The sequence below is a fragment of the Periophthalmus magnuspinnatus genome, chromosome 6 (assembly GCF_009829125.3).
Source record: "Periophthalmus magnuspinnatus isolate fPerMag1 chromosome 6, fPerMag1.2.pri, whole genome shotgun sequence".
Taxonomy (NCBI): domain Eukaryota; kingdom Metazoa; phylum Chordata; class Actinopteri; order Gobiiformes; family Gobiidae; genus Periophthalmus; species Periophthalmus magnuspinnatus.
In genome coordinates this window covers 23,463,598-23,480,649 of record NC_047131.1, presented here as the reverse complement: position 1 = coordinate 23,480,649, position 17,052 = coordinate 23,463,598, and the positions used below count along the sequence as shown (strand labels likewise).

The 17,052-nt window shown below is 38.3% G+C and overlaps 1 protein-coding gene across 2 annotated transcripts; it reads right to left on the bottom strand.

The window, feature by feature from the left end:
• Nucleotides 1-67: 67 nt before the first annotated feature.
• far1 (fatty acyl CoA reductase 1) lies at nucleotides 68-17,006 on the bottom strand. 2 transcript variants are annotated; one of them, XM_033967942.2, is made up of 13 exons: nucleotides 16,773-17,006; nucleotides 9,694-9,802; nucleotides 9,323-9,439; nucleotides 9,059-9,234; nucleotides 8,371-8,550; nucleotides 7,562-7,739; nucleotides 6,588-6,632; nucleotides 6,320-6,447; nucleotides 6,135-6,202; nucleotides 5,051-5,222; nucleotides 3,192-3,321; nucleotides 2,744-2,871; nucleotides 68-2,227 (listed from the first exon to the last, which is right to left on the bottom strand). In XM_033967942.2, exons 2-13 carry the CDS (start codon nucleotides 9,763-9,765, stop codon nucleotides 2,068-2,070), a joined length of 1,554 nt encoding a protein of 517 aa, XP_033823833.1. In that variant the 5' UTR covers nucleotides 9,766-9,802; nucleotides 16,773-17,006; the 3' UTR covers nucleotides 68-2,067. The 2 variants fall into 2 exon arrangements, with proteins under 2 accessions (XP_033823833.1, XP_033823832.1); XM_033967941.2 differs by lacking the exon at nucleotides 5,051-5,222 and adding an exon at nucleotides 5,665-5,836 and having other exon boundaries at nucleotides 16,773-16,918.
• Nucleotides 17,007-17,052: the final 46 nt, after the last annotated feature.

Below are 17,052 nucleotides of genomic sequence, written 5' to 3'. Positions count from 1 at the left end.
GCTACTAATGGCGCCATTATATTGGTGTGTATCCATGTAACAGCATCTGGAAAAGTAACACATACAGTGAGAGGATTTTAATGGTTTATTTCATTTGGGTATACAAACTAAAAGGCACCCATTGAATTATTGTTGAACATTTGATATTACAGCAAGAACAGGGAACATTTGCACAAACAGAACAGACAGAGCCCATAGGAACAGACAGTCACATTGGTTGCAACAGACGTACTGATGTTTACAATGCAAAAAAAAAGGCATAGGAGAATTTTAGATCAGAAGAAACATGAAAAAGTTGGGATGTAGCTATGAATGACTAGAGAGCATAAAGATAAAGAGTAAGAAAAGAAACAGAAAATCTATGGTCATTACAGTAATTGTAGCTGGTCTCCAGTTGGAAGTAACAATATGCACTGATTTTGTACAGCTGAATGCCACTGCACCTCTGTTTACAACCATCCAATAGACCCATAGAGGACACTTATCACATAGTTCAATCCCACACAATCACATATATGGATGAGCATTTGACATGAAACTCAAAATAAACTTGCTGCTTGTGCCATGTCCTTCTTAGAAGGGCAAATTTGTCACATTATCAAGAGTAAGAAACCTCAAGAACTGGTCATTTCTCACTTCTCAAACAGTTAAAAACCCTGAATAAGACACAGCAGAGGTCAAAGAGCATCATTCACCATCAGCATCAGGCAATTTCAACCATAGAAAAATTTACAGCATAGAATATTTCTTAACCTCCAATCAAAAATATCCAGGCTGTTACACATTACATTCATAGCATACAAAAACACAGGGCAAGAATCAGTTCACTCGTAGCCCCTTGAGTAAGAGACAACCATGATAATAGCATAAAAATACACATTTTTGTCTACGTAAATATAGCTTTACACACACTCAGTACAAAACATACATCTGATTCCTGTTCCACATCGAGACCACAGACCAATGCTCAGACACGATTCTTGCACCATAGTTTCACAAGAGGTGGGTTTTTCCAACACGCTGGCCCCCGTGTGAACTGGATAATGTGTGAAGGGTTGGAACTTGGAAGATTCAAAGTAAAGTAAAATATCTGGTTTAACATGAAAGCATGCATACCTGGATTTATTATATTTTAAACAATAGATTTATGAAATGAATAAGGAACTAAGATTTATTGAACTAAATCAGATGGAATGGCAAGAATGTACATAAGTATAAAAATCAATAGATTAGAGAATTAAAAGTGAACAACTGCTAGAGAGGCCATGGTGTTCAACCAAAATCAGCCTTAATTCACTTAACTTCAACCCTCTCGTCCTCCAGTGAGCTATGAGTCAGCGAACCAAGATGTCAAAGGTTACTGTAGGCACTGAATGACAAGCAGCTTTGAAAACCATAATTGACATTTGTGAGCGTGAATAAGAGAGCAAAAATGATCAAGTCTAGAAAATAACCATTATCCTGACCAAAAAGTTTTTAATGCCATTGCTGCCATTCAGGCTGTTCCTTACTGAAGTGTTCACATTAAGTATTTTATGTTTGATTATTGATCAATCAAGCCATCCAATTTCCAAATACACGCAAACAAAACTCTTTTAGGCATAATATCATAACATTTTGCAGATGTGTACACGCAAACTGATTTTTAATGCATTGCTTTGTTTGCAGTAATCAAGAATTCCTTCCATTTTCGAGATGTATTTACTACTCAGTGAACTGAATAAGTGGCAAAAGCTAAAGCATTTGGTGCCGTCTAGATACCTGTCATTTTTTTAGGGGGTTCAGAACTCAAACTTATTTCCATGCATAGCTTCATGTACTGCAGCCAGGTGAGACAGAGCAGATCAGCAGTGCTCTGTATGAGGGTGTTTTGAGTGAAGGGGGCTGCTTCGTCCTCTGAGCGTTGATTCATGTTCTCTCGGATGCCTAAGGCCAGTCACAGCCTCTCCACGTAATGGCGTTCTCTGCAACTTTGTTCCTTCTTGCTGTGACTTTGTGGGTTATGTTTAAGCAGCTTTTAAAACAGACAGCTGCATGCAGTTCAGTCCAGCGATGGTCCTGTGCTCATTATCTCATGGTAGAGGAAGCTCTGAAGTAGGACAGGAATTTGAAGCACATGCTAACCACAAAGTACCAAATGTTTCGGGCCATTTGTGAACGAGCAATGAAAATGCGCCAGATTAGCACTACCAAGACTGTGTTGAAGGTGTAGCGGATATTTCTCAGTCTAAAAAACAAGGAAAGATGATGTCAGAAGTGTACCTCAGACATTAAATGAAGATATGATTGTTTTAATCATTTGTCAAGGGAAGCACTCCTTGAATATGTAGGTGCAGGTAACAAATGTAGTAAATGGACAATATGATTTTCAAATCAACCAATATACAAAATAGCGCTCTTTATAACCATCACCTCTCCTAATGAAATATGATTTGCACAATTCAGTAGCATCATAAAGGAAACAGTTTGAAAATGGAAGTTCAGTGTACACAGCTTATAATATTGTGTGCAAACTCAAATATGGTTTACGTCGAATGTCATTACAATAGACTGAATTTACATAGCATTTGTTAATAGCTAGGATTATTCCCCACGGCAGATGCCCCATTTAAAGTAGTCAAGAGGCTAATGCTAGGATGAAGCCTGGCAGAGAACTGTAATGCACAGTATTAGATAATGTATGCAGTGCAGTCTAATGTTGCAGGAGTAATGCAGTGGCAGATGGTAGTACACAGGCTCTTACTTGTTGAGGTGTTTGCGTGCAGCGGGCAGCCCTGACAGCTCCTCATTCAGAACATACTTCTTGGTGCCCATGCAGTAACTTTCCATGTACTCTGCCCAGTGGAGCTGCCGTACGTCAAAGTTGAACACCTGGAGGAATCAAAATATGTGATTGATCATTTAATTTAGCAACTCAATAAGATGAATACTCAATTCACCCCAATGAGTTATACAGATGGAAATTCTTAATAAAGTTCTCATTTAAGGAAGTTTGACAAGCCATTTTCAGCTAAAAAGGTATTGCTTAAGTATGCACATGCAAATTCCACATCTTGCATTTACTGAAAGACACTCCACTTGTTCTTAATTTCCTACCTGGATAGCGAGGTCATTATTATAAGAAAGAATTTGTTCTGTAGGTTCTGCTAGATAGAAGGTAAAATTTAATATCTACACAGATATAAAGTTACCTTCTTATCCTCTGGGCTCATGTGGGTCATGAGCATGGCCACGTTGTCAGTGTGCCACACCCATGAGTGACTGGTGAAGTACTCCAGGACCATCATGGCTTTGTGCAGCCGACTGATGGTCTTCATCATCCTGACATTATACAGCAGCCAGGAGAACACAAACAGGTTAGAAAAACATGTTAAGGGATCAGCACAGTAATGCTAACAGAGGGACCCCACTGTTCTCTGGAAATGGATTTCTTTAAAATTTAAAACAAATTAGTTATACACCAACATTGTGGTGAGTAAAAGGCCTTTATATGAAATAGAGATAGACCGATAAATCGGCTAGGTGATATTTGCACTTTTTAGCACATCAGTTATCGGCCTTAAATCTCCAACTCTCCAGCTGCCTAAAGCTTTATTTGAACAATTTAACGTTCAGAGGACACTTCCCTCTTGTAGTCAATTGAAATTATGTAATTTGAGGAAAATAAACAATCGTCCATAAAGAGTCTCTGCCAATATTTTTGAGTCCATCGGTGTCTCTGGATTCTAAACAATTGTATCGGCCATGAAAAAAAAAAAACATATCAGTCGATCTCTAATATAAATGTAAAATGAGATGTAAAATTAGACATCAATTGAATAAACTCCAATCCAATTCCATTTCCAAGATTCTCGGGAACATGTTTTTTCAGATGAAGACATTTAGAGAAATCACATGTAAAGAATGGATTAACAAAAATGAATGGATGAGCAAATTTTGTCTCACTACTAATCTCAACCATTAGTCAAAAGGAGGAGAATCACAGTTCATTTTTGCAAATACACACAAAACACAAAAGTACACAATGCTGAGAAATATTTGGAATAAAGATCTGTACAAAATTAGTAAGTGGTTTAAGATGAAAAACAGGTGTGTGTGAGGCAGAGAGATGGACGTTTTCTGAGCCCTCAAGCAAAAAAGTAATTTAAATTTTTGACAAAATGGAATGTTGTAGAGAATTTTACAAATCTGCATCATGCATTTACCAACAGGCTCAGAATACGTCTGTAGAAGAAAAGTGTTGAAAATCAGTCTTAATCAATACAGAAAGCACAGCTAAATGATTCTTCAAATGAAGATCTGAACACATCACCAAAAGTTGAATGTTGAGTTACTTCTGCCCTGATTTCAACTTAGTGAGGGATTTATAGCTGGCCCATGCACAACCATCATTATACTAGTCACCTAATGATTAGCCCGCAGTGCTATAATGTATGAGTCTTTTCCAGTGATTGGAGAATGACAGAATGCCATGTTCACACAGCATTCCCACACACGGCAATGCTGACGACATGTGACAGGGACGGCATAACACAGAAAGTACACCTCAAATGTTTTGTTCTGAGCCTGTCATCTGCAGAATTCTGTACTGACAAGCTGGTTTTTCAGTTCATGCATCAGGTAAGACTATTGTGCAAACCAAGATGGTTACTGTGACAACCAAAGTTGACTTGAAGAGGTGTATAATCGTTTCAAATATAAAATCTATACAATACAGCAAAAATAGAACTCGTTACATTGTCAGCGGTAGACAAAGATAGTTGTAACAGTTGTAATAAAAATACAACTAGGTAGAGTAATACAGTTAATTCAGTGGAAATAACTTTAAGTTATAAATAAATGCCATACATTACAGCTATAATCAGAAGATTGTGAATTTAACTTTATGATCTATAAAACAGTAGAATGAATAGTCTTTGATGCCAAAACTGATAGCAGCTATGTTACTTGGAAAGCCCAGTACAGATCAGACTCCTGACCCAGAACAAAGAGCTGTAGGAGGACATACTGGAGAGGGTTGGGGAGACAGGCAAGACTATTGTGGCCTTACCGGGGCTTTTGACCCGTTAGCTTCATGTAGCCGTCATATAGCAGGGCCGGCAGCGTGTGGCTGACCGCGGTCCAGTACTGATTAGTAAAAGGATTGGAGCGCAGGTTAACATTGGGCCTTCTGAAGGCCTGCTCTAACGGGTTCATCTTGAATGTCATGTTTATACAATACTCTGTAGGGAGAGATACATATGGCAGCGGGTCAAGAACAGGAGTAAGACTAGGAGAACTTTTCAGGGCTAGACCTAAACTGAGGACCATTACAACTGTCCTACCTCGTTACCGCTCACTTTCCCCTGCATCACTACTCGACTTTTATATGAGCTGAACTATGAGAAATTTTGTGCTGACATTTTACAAATGCAGGCCCAGGTACTGACTGCAGGCAGCTGAGGTAAAGCATTTGTAATCCCGAACCTGAACAGGGGAAAACTGAGTGGTTCAGAGACTACAACTACAAAAAAGGACATACAAACCTAGAAAATATAACATATTAGTACTGCATTTACGAAGCGTCTACAGTCAAAAACTGCAAATAAAAAAGCAGCTGAGAGGTGAGAGACAGAAGTGTTGGCGTAAAAGGCGGAGAGGCAGGACATCCTGGTCACGCATTACCTGGGCTCTCGACCAATCATCCTCAAGTACAGATCATACATGAATGCTGGGGCCTTGTGGCTCACAGCGATCCAGTACTGATTGATCAGGTGATAGGACGTGAGATTAACATTGGGCCGGCGAAAAGCCTGCTCAAGGGGGTTCCTCTTGAATGTGGATATAACATGGTACTCTGAGAGACACAAGGTTGTCACACAAGTAAGCATTTTAGACTCTATAGTCTTACCAAATAGGCAGTAAAATATGTGCTTACCATGTATATTTTTACATGAAGAAATTATAAATATTCCATAACATTTTTACAGAATGTGTTTGAAATGACAACTATCTGCCCGTATATTTTCACCCTACAGAAATGGCTTCAGACAAAATGGGCAGCTTTCACCAGCCAATGTAGAGTAAATATGTGTTACTGACTACACTGAGCACATAACTATCAATTGCACCATGATGGGATAAGTATCACATACCAACTTCTCCCCAGTGGAATGGGTTGATGCCACCAGTTGTGCAGTTATACACTGGAATGTTTTTAGGTCTGGAAAAAAAAAAGTTGATTTTAATTTTTGATGAAATCATATCATATATACAATTTTCATATATTATTTCATGCCAAAAAGCATAGAGCAGAGAGAAAAAAAAGCTTCCCGCTGACCTGTGATGCCTCTGTGACCCAGAGAACCAGGCTGCAGACAAAGTAGTGTTGATGACCACATCCACGGGCACCAAGTCGGCCACTGCGTCATTTGAGGCCCTCATTGTCCGCAAGATACCCTTCCCGGCCTCAACAGACAAAAAGAATAAAAATTAAAAAAACCCCACCATTTTATACATTTTGCTTTTGACTATGATTAGACACCACAATGCTTAGGGTACAGCAGGTATTATGGATGTGTTATGCAATGCACCAAAAAGAAACTTACCGCTATAAATATTCCACTGGGTCCATTGAAATTATCAATCCAACCCTAAAGATACAAAATTCTTTGTCAACAAATTCAGAGTAAATTGCAGTATTGTATGTTTTTATAACTGTTTTTTCTGCTTACATTCTTAACATGTCTTACAAATGTTGGGAATGCAAGAAATGTAATAGTTTGTATGTGTGGCTGGAGCAGGGCTCCCTGCAGCACTTGCAAAATGTCCAGAACAATGAAGCTCATCTGCTCATAAAAACTAAGACGAGAGCACATCATGCAACCTTCACTGCCCCCCCATTTCATATCAGGTGAAATTCTAAATGTTACCCATTGTGTTTAAATGTCTGCAGTCTATGGGTGCTCTTTATTTGAGGGAGCTACTGGAGACCTATAGTCCATCCAGTGAGGTCAGCTGACCAGCTCCTGCTGGCTGTGCCCAGGGCCAGGCTAAAAACCAGAGAAGACAGAGGCTTTTTTGTGGCAACAGCCTCCCTCTGCCAGCCAGATCCTTTCTGTAGCCCAGTTTAAGAGCAGACTAAAAACTCACCTCTTCTCCCTGGCATTTGGTTGTAGCTAGGTAGGATATCTTGAAGTTTTATTGTTTTATTGTTATTTGCCTATGTGTCGTATTTTATGTATATCTGTTTTTGTTTGTGATTGTTTATGTGAAGCACTTTGGGCAACTTAAGTTGAAATTTCAATTTTCTTTATATAGCACATTTAAAACACATCCCAGCAATTTCTCAACAAGTGTCAGAAACATGGCATTACATCTTTCCAAATATAAAATAAGTTCTTAAAAAGTCCTATACAGTCACTAAAGTTGTATGTACCGTCATACCAGTTTAAAGCCCAAGGAACTTTTGGGTTGCGGAAGCAGCCAGACTCACTTGTAGTGCAAGTAATAGACGTACAATTTGTTAGCAACCGTATTATTGTCTTTGTGTTTTGTTACAAGTATATGTTGTTTCACTCACAGGGAAGGGCTCTTTCCAGCTGGCTCCAACAATAGAGGGCCTAACAATTGCAACGTTGACATCTCCTGCCTCTTGCTGAACTAAGTACTCTGCCAGGGCTTTGGTGAAGGTGTAGGTGTTAGGCCGCTCCCTGATCAGCTTTGGGGTCATGACTGCTACCAGATCATCATCCATCCACCTGACATGAAATAGTTCAGACATGCATGAATAAAGCTACAGTAGAATTGTTACAATGAGAACTTGATGGTTGAAAGTTCAATGATCAAAGAAAATTAATAGCTAGGATTTGCAAGAAAGCACAAGTGAAACAAACTTCTATACCAAGGCTAGATCTCATTTATTCAACCGACGGTCATCATTCATTTCCTACTTAACATTTGTGTTCTTTTGCTAGGAGGCAGAACTTCAGAGAGTCATTAAATACAAAAGCTTTTGATACAGAATTAAGCTGTTTGTTTATTTTTGATAGAGGCTAAATATGAAATCAGCCATTGTGAACTACAGAATTACTGTGCTAAAGGTCAGGTAGGCATTAGTTCTGCTATTTATTTCACTTAAAGGCGGTATGCCTAAATGCACACTTCTTTGACAGCCTACTATTATGCAAATGACAATCAACTTCTCAGTCTCTGGTTAGACTAAATCCTTCTGTGTAATCTATACTTTCTAATGCGTTACTAATCTGCTAAAACTGGCTGCACTGTGCTTCAGAAGGACATTTTAGAGAGATGCGGAAATGACATCTGTTCTTAATCTCTTCCTTGGGTGCTTTTAGTAAGGTTTAATCCTAAAAATGACTCGGCACTCACTCCAGCGTGTCGATGAGCTTGCGGTAGTCCACAGGGGGAGGGTAGATGACTTCTTCTATGAGCTCGCGGTCACAGTTGGCGTAGGCAGTGGACACATGAATGAAGATCTCCAGCTGCTTCATTTTGCGAGCCAGTGCCAGCATTTTCTGAGTGGCCAGCACATTCAGCTGCATAGCATCTCTATGGTAAGAATGAAGAGAGAAGAGAGACAGGGCACCACTTTTCAGAACTATTTACATGCAATAATAGTCGGTGAACATTTATTGAGTGAAGAGTTTTGAATTTCAGTTAAAAAAAAAAAAGAAAAAAGCATTGGATAATATATTACACTTGTCCTAGGTAGAAAGTTGCAAGTGAAATATCACTTGGGTGGGGTCACTTGGGTGGGCTATAAAATTAACCACAGAAGTGCAGAATTAACACTTTATCCCCTCTACATTCAATTTGATTTTAACTTTTGATCAGTTTGTTTTGCAGCCTTTTTAATACTTCAATAGTGTTAAATAAAGACAATTATACATAGTACAGTACATTATTTTCTTAACTCCCACCAACTGTCAGTACCTACTACAACACTGACTTATTTGACTAGTAAATAGTACACACACAGCTCAGTCACAAAGTAAGGTGTGATTGGTTTCTTTTGGCAGCACATGAGCTAAATGTAGAAGACTGACTGTTAACTCACTTGAGCGGCTCATTGAAGCGGATGGTGGCTGCACAGTGAAAGATGATGTGAATAGTTTCAGCCAGTGTGCTCTGGTCCTCCTGACTCAGACCCATCTCAGGCTGTGTCAGGTCACTGTTCACAGGGACAATCTTCTGAGCAAAGTCAGGCTGCTCATCCTGCAGTTTCTCAAACAACTGCACACAGGATATATTTTATGCTAAATGCTGCTTATTTGCAGAAGACTTGGGGATATATAATTTGTGTTATTTTACGTTGAGATACCTTGCAGCTGACCATGTCCAAAATACGGGCCTGAGGAGACTGGCCTGCCTTTGTCCGGACCATCACATAAGCAGATCGGACATCCGGACACGAGCGCAATAGCTTCTCCAGAAGCACCTGGGAAAAGAGGCAGGAAAAGAGTATTTGGAATCGAACATAAAGAGCAAATATGTAGCCAGTTAGTAACAAAATGTATGCATTACAAGACAAACATTCCTCGATACTGTAGCACTAACATGTATTAGAAGTCAATTTAACAGGAAAATTTACATCACAAAAGTTTGAAATAGATGGAGTGACAGGTGGGCTCTCTGAATTACTAGAATTACTATTTTGTCTTCTTTGTATTACAGTGGTTGGTTGGCTTTTACCTTCCCCATGAATCCAGTGGCGCCAGTGATGAGCACATTTTTTCCTGCATAATATTCTGGGATGGTCACCATGGTGCGTCCTTCCTGGATTCCTCTACACCACACCTACCTAAAACACAAAATACCAAATTATAAGAGGTGCTTTTAAATTTAAACCCTCAAGGCACATGATTCACAGAGGCAAAAAAGGCGATACAAAAAACACATGATGCGTTTTATGGGCAACTGTGCGCTGCAGCATTGAATCAGATCTGACACTAGACAGATAACAAGGCCATTTAATTTTATAAAACATTAACTTGAAAAACCCAAACAGACAGGCCATCCTGTCTTACATGTAAGAAATTATGGGATACATGTGGTTTTAGACAAATCATATCAATGAAATAGCAGTAGCATCCCTGAATTTGAATTATAAAATATAGAAACACTATGAATAGAAATTAAAGACTTGAAGATAAGGTGGTTTCAAATTTACCAATATTTAATATTTTTCCCAAGAAGCAGTCCAAATCACAAAAGGTCTTTTGTATCATATGACATAACAGATTATAAAAAGGTGCCATTTAAAGATGACTTTTCACCTTTACAGTGGCTCAAATGAAATGAGATTTTAAAAATGAACTGTTATGATACATGGTCCACAACATGCAGTAATTGTCTAGTAAAAAACTAAACAAAATAAAGTTGTTTTTGTGCTTTAGTCCAAATGGTTTTCAGAAACAACCTCAAATAAAAAATAAAAAAAACATTTGTCTTAGTGCACACATAGGCGATTACTTTAAAGTCTCACAGGCTGTCAGCATTTCTTCAACAATCACTTTTATCACCACATTTTTCACAAGAGCAAAGACTGCTAAATTTACATTTTATCAACCTTGCAACCAGTTCCCATATAGATAGGATTGTGTCATCACAATCTCAGAATTTTAGCCTAATGTTAAACCAATGGAGATTTTAATATGCTAAATACAAAAAGTAGCATTCATTCAAACATATTCTGACACCACAGAGTGATTATTGTATTTACTGGTAGTGATTCAGCAGTTTTTGTTTAATGTGGTTACAAGATGGCAGATTTTTATCTTAGACAATGTTTGAACAGTAACTAGAATTTTTAGTTCTTAAAATCACTCTTGGCTTTTTGCATCATTAGTGGAACCAGTTTTTCCAGTTTACATGTGCAGGAATGTCTGGTTTTGTACTCAAGAGATACTGAATTTGAAGTCATTAATTCTACAGACAGGGTTCTGGCTTGTGAGCGGCTTTTGAGTTAAAGTTACTGAACCTAATGTCCATTCTAGGGATGCACAGATATCAGTATCAGGTATTCGGTCGATAGCGGGTGCCAGTACTCGCACTCCTCAATGTGTTGCCAATACCAAGAGCCAATACCAGCAGGCTATAAAGTCTTGTTAATGGTGCAGTGTCAACTAGACTTGGGACAATATTAAAATTGTGTGATGATTATCATGGCCAAAATAATTTCGATTAACAATTATAACACTATAATGATTAAAGTTGTTATGGATATGAATAATTATAATGTGAACAGAGAATATTATGGATGAGCAGGGCCGTCAACTGAAATTTGGAGACCTGGGGCAATAAGCCTCACATGGCTCCCTTGTAATACAAATAGGTAGAGGGTCCAATTCTGGGCCAAATATGAGCCTAATGTGACTTTTTTATTGTCAGAGCAAATAATGAATGCAAATTAAATGAATCTGGATTCCCACAATGCACCTTGACCCTGATTAGCTCTGTAGAAGCTCCTATGCTTCAGGTCTACATCAGGATGTCAGCTCTCAGCTGAGCGGAGCCTGACTATACACCAACCTTAATAATGGAAATGATGAATTAGATTTACCACTGTAATAGAACCCTGTAAAAAACAAAAAACAAAAACGTTCGCCATCGGTACATGGTAAGTGCTCAAAACGAAGTACTCAAAACGAAGTACTCAAAACGAAGTACTCAAAACGAAGTACTCAAAACGAAGTACTTGTAGCCTACTCACACTTGTTTTGGAAAAAGTGGTATTGATGCATCCCTAATTGTCACTAATCTAAATGTATTGTGTCATTCTTAGAAGTTAACCCAGTGGGAACAGAAAGGGCATTAGCAACAAGTGTTATGAGCTACTTTAACAACTGGCCCTCTGTATTGTTGTCTTTATGTGTTATATTATTCTTTGTATTTTGTGCTTTTTATGCAGGCACACTTCCAAGCACACAATACAAAGAATGAGTAATCAGCCAAACTGTTATGACATCCATAACATTCCAAATGACAGGCTTTGAGAATTTCATGGAAATAAAGCAAATAGGCAAATAGGTACGAGTTGCTGCAGTTGGTCAGGTCTAGGTGCAGCAAGTCTGTGCTCAAGGAATGAGGTCAGTTGACTACCTGAAAATCCTGAATGACCAGGTTATTCCATCAATGGATTTTTTCTTCCCTGATGGCATCGGCATATTCCAAAATGACAATGCCAGGATTCATCGGGCTCAAATGGTGAAAGAGTGGTTCAAGGAGCATGAGACATCATTTTCACACATGGATTCCAGACCTTAACCCCATTGAGAATCTTTGGGATGTGCTGGAGAAGGCTTTGCTCAGTGGTCAGACTCCACCATCATCAATGCAAGATCTTGGTGAAAAATGAATGCAACACTGGATGGAAATAAATCTTGAGACATTGCAGATGCTTATCGAAACAATGTCACAGCGAATATGTGCCATAATCAAAGCTAAAGCCAATGACCAATGAAATATTAGAGTGTCTTTTTTTGCCAGGCAGTGTATATCACAGCCCTGGCTGGATCAATAGGACTAATAAAATTGAAGTTACAAATGTAATAGTGATAGAGGGCCCTCGCAAGCAATGCAACTACGAAAGGGCATGCCTCAGTGACAGGGCTGTGTCAAACTTGGCTTGACATTTGATTCAGAATTGCCACTGTTACACTGAAAATACACTTTGCAGAGGGCACTGGAGAGACATTTAAGATATCCCATTGTGCCCAGGACATCAGAATGCACAAACACTACAGATACAACATCTTTTTTTAAAGTTACAAGGATTCACTTCATTAAGAGTTTGTTATGACCACACCCTGAGAGATTCGTAAATTCTTTTAACAACTTTTGATCGCAGATATGTCTTGAGTCTTGACGATGCTGCCTGTTTGGAGCCCATTGGATAAAAAAACCCTAGGACATCATTAAGGTACTAGGACAGGGTTCTTCAACCTTTTTCCTCCAGTGAGCTTTTGAGATTTTAGTGCTCTCGCACTTGGGCCCCAACTATAGTTCTATGAATCCCAGATGAGCACTAAATCTGGAGGGATTCATAGAACCAAAGTTAAATTAGGAATATGATGATATGGTTGGCTCCGTTATTAAACTCAACCTAACTAACCATTTTTGTAACAATAACCCCTACCTTAATCATCTCTCATTTCTAAAATGATTAATCACAGCAGATGTCCCTCCATCTGGTAGGGATGGGACAAGGTAAGACAAGACTGGGCTCAAGAGAATGAGACAAGACTAGGACATAATTTAAAATAATTGTCGCAGTTCAGTTCACAATTTTGGCTTTGCAAATGTTTTAATTCTTCTTTTATAATTTTGCTTCACTGTAGCACTGCTTTTTGCCCAAGCAAAATATGGACAGATGGAAAAAAAGATTTTGTGGCACATTTTATACCCATCCATATCATTTAGCATCAACCATATTAAATGTTACATCCACACTCCAAATTCCTAAATTTAGTCAGTGTGTGAATGAGGGGTGAGGCAGTAGTTTCCAGTGGAAGCCCTGCCTCTGTGCTGCCAGCAGTGAGGTAGTCTGCTTTCACTGCCCCTGGATGGTTGGCAGACAATAGTAGGCTCAGATATCCTCCAGCTAACTCCTATCAAGATCGAGTGTTTCCACAATGGGAAAACAAAATAAAGGCTTGCCAATGAACTGCAATGTAGTTTAATAGACCTTTGAGTGGGGCAAAATATGCAGTAGTAAATATGACTGCATTATGCTATGATTTTACTTGTTATTTTGCCAGGACTGTCACTTTTTACATCAGTGTGTATTTAGAAGACTTCCTCTATAATAATAAATAACAAAAATATATATTCCTGCATAAATAACCTGAATTTGAATGATAAAGCTATACATAGTTTTGGGGTTAAGTACTGAGAAGAAAATGAAAACAAAATCTAGTGTCTTCTTAAAATCTGTTAAGGTGGGATCTTTATGCAACTTTATTTTTAAGTTGAAGATTCTATAGTGAAGTTATCACTATTAAGTTTAGTTCAACATAAAGATTTTGTATTGTGTCCCGCTTGTACTCATTTTGGCAAAAAGTTGTATTGTCACAGTAATCAAAATGTACTGTGTCAAGCCATGATTCTTAGAAGTGAACCCACAGAAAAGGCATTAGCAACAAGTGTTATCACCTACTATGACAACTGCCCTTCTGTATTTTGTGCTTGGAAGTATACCTGCATATAAAGCGCAAAATACAAAGAATCATATTATAAGAGACATGGACAGAACAAAGAATTTAATGAGTAATCAGCCAAAATGTAATGACATTCCCAAGTGACAGGCTTTGAAGATTTCATGGAAAGAAATATCACAGCTATGGATGAAAAGAACCAATAAAACTGAAGTTACAAATGTAATTAAAACTGTAAGCTGTGATATCCTCAATTTGCATAATAGAGTTAAACATAGTTTTGGGGTTATGTACTGAGGAAAAAAAAATGCAGTGTCTTCTGAAAATCTGTTATGATGGGATCTTTATGAAACTTTTTTTTTTTTTTAAGTCCAAGCTTCTATAGCCAAGTTATCATTATTATTTTAAAGTCAACATAGAGATTTCTATTGTGTCCTAGCCTACTCGTACTCATTTTGAAAAAAATAAAATGGCATTGGTGGTGTACAGAATACCCAAAAGAGCCACTCTTTGGCCTCAGCTCAAGCATCTGTGAGAGCACCAGTGTACAGACAGACAAGCAAGTTGATCTGCTCCATCTATATTGAATTATTTAATGCACACTCAATAATTCTTAAAAAGGCCCCTGTGTCTCAGGCTAAAATGGATCAAATCAATGCAACATCCAGAGCAAGTCTCAAGACTGTCATAGAAGCCTATTAATCAGACAGACGTGAATCTACAATTGGTCATGACATGTTAATTGCTTGTTACTCAGATTGTAAAATACTAGGCCATAAACGTTTAGATTAATTACTCTATTGCTGGTTCCAAGCTTTTTAGACTGATGATGCCATATTCACAGATCTCCTTATTCATTATAGCGCAATTTCATAAAAATATTCAAAAGATAAATTGGTATTATCAGGCCAAACTCTACACACTGATTCTTTTCTTTCACCTTTTCCCTTTTGCAAGCTGAGCAGTGCATTGCAAAATACTAAATGGAATTTCTAGTAAAACATTTATCCATTGGGACAGACCAAATGCAGTGCTGAACTGGGTGGTTGGCAGGTTATTAAAGTATTGATAATATATTGAAAGTTTTGAATATTTGTTGTTATTTATAATGAATTGAGCCAATTAAAACTGAAAAAATCTATACATTTCTGTAAACTTCCGAATAAGTATAAACTGATATTTTTGTATTCTGTTGGAAATTTTACAATCATTGTACATTCATCTAATACATAAACCTCAAATAATACATTTAAAGACATTACATGATCATCAGGATACTTAATATTAACAAAAAATAGATATATTCTTTTATTGTAAATATTGCCAATCCATACTTTTAATATCGAAGTAAAAAAAAAAAACAAAAAAAACAAAAAAAAAGTTCATTCCAAACACAAAGCCATTGGCACATAAAGTGACAGTGTGAATGGCATGTACTGGCCTGCATACTGGGACATTTCACCAGGCATGAGGAATGTCATGAGGCCCTGTGCTGTATCACTCCAAACAACACCACTTTAGACTCTGCACCAGCAAATCCAGTGTCACGTGTGGATTGAACACAATTCACAGCTATTTTACCAACTTGTAAATCCATCAGTCCATCAAGTCATCAATTCATAGGCTACTTTTATCACTCTCCCCTTGTATCGGTACATTTGTAGAAATGGCTACACACAAACTGCACTGTTACTGGAGACTACGCACTGAAACTAGAGTAGAACAGGCAAAGCAAAGGCAACAGATCTTGTGCTTGTCATTACACGCAGCTGTCTCCTATCATTAGCACAGCCAGTAGTTGGCAGCCATTTGCACAGCGGGATACAATTCAAACCACAATTATTGACTTGACAGCCTTTAATGTGATTACAGCAATGGCTCAAAAATCAATTAAAAATGGAGGCAATTTTAAATGGTGCTTTCTCACCTCTGCTCATGTTGGTTCAGCAGATATATACAAACTCATGCATGATCAACCTGTAGAGACACCAACTAACTCATGTTTAAAGGGAAAATGTATTAAGCCAAGTAAAAATGTTAAGTAGAATAAGAATTTTACTTGGCCCATGTCCAAGATAAAATATAAGCTTGCTCTTTTATTCAAAATGGAAAAATGACAACTTCTCATGAAACAACTTGGGAAAAATAATAAATTAAAAAAAATCTCATTTAAATGAATGATTCTAACACAAAGAAGCCTTAAACCACTTAAAAAACTTCCACATAAAACAAAAATGACCTCACATAGGCCTGTAAATAACAATATATCTAATTAATTTAACATTTTTTTAAAATATAATTTTCGCAAGAAATGGGTTGGAGATAAAACTGGATGCTGTGCTGGTCAGTCAGAAGTTTGCACATGGGCCTCCCTGTGCCACTGTGGAGGGGATCAAAAATACAGGTACTGGAAATCACGATCGACTCGAGTTGCTTTGTATTTGGAGTTTTCAACATTTTTTCTGGACACGTCCGTCCACAAGGCTTCCTTCCTCTTTTACGCATTTCACGCTGTCACGCCGCCGCCGGCTCGCGCCCCTAAATGCTCACGCTTTTCATCATCCACTGAATAAAACACTATATTCAGACAGTACATATTGGGAATTGTGTACGTACCCGAAAATGCGGTCGCTTCTCCGGCTATAGAACTCGGAGTGAGGTGTGGCGTGGACCCTGCGGTAGTGGAGACGGAGAGCAACAGCAGCAGGAAGCCCACAGAGAGCAGCCCGAGAGCGGGGAGAAGCGGGGAAATGAGCCGCCTGACGTCACACACTCTGGTGCGCTGATAGGACACGACACACGTCTGGAGGGGGCTTTACCACACCTACTGGCATCACAACTCAAACTTCTAGACATTTCACATCATAAACTACAGCATTTCAGGCCTACCATAATA

Coding starts and splice junctions, on each gene's coding strand:
- far1 (XM_033967942.2), bottom strand. CDS start 9,765: ATGGTGACCATCCCAGAATATTATGCAGGAAAAAATGTGCTCATCACT. Junction 9,440..9,693: donor CCACTGGATTCATGGGGAAG/GTAAAAGCCAAC, acceptor CTCTTTTCCCAG/GTGCTTCTGGAGAAGCTATT. Junction 3,322..5,050: donor CTAACGGGTCAAAAGCCCCG/GTAAGGCCACAA, acceptor GTATAATGTCAG/GATGATGAAGACCATCAGTC.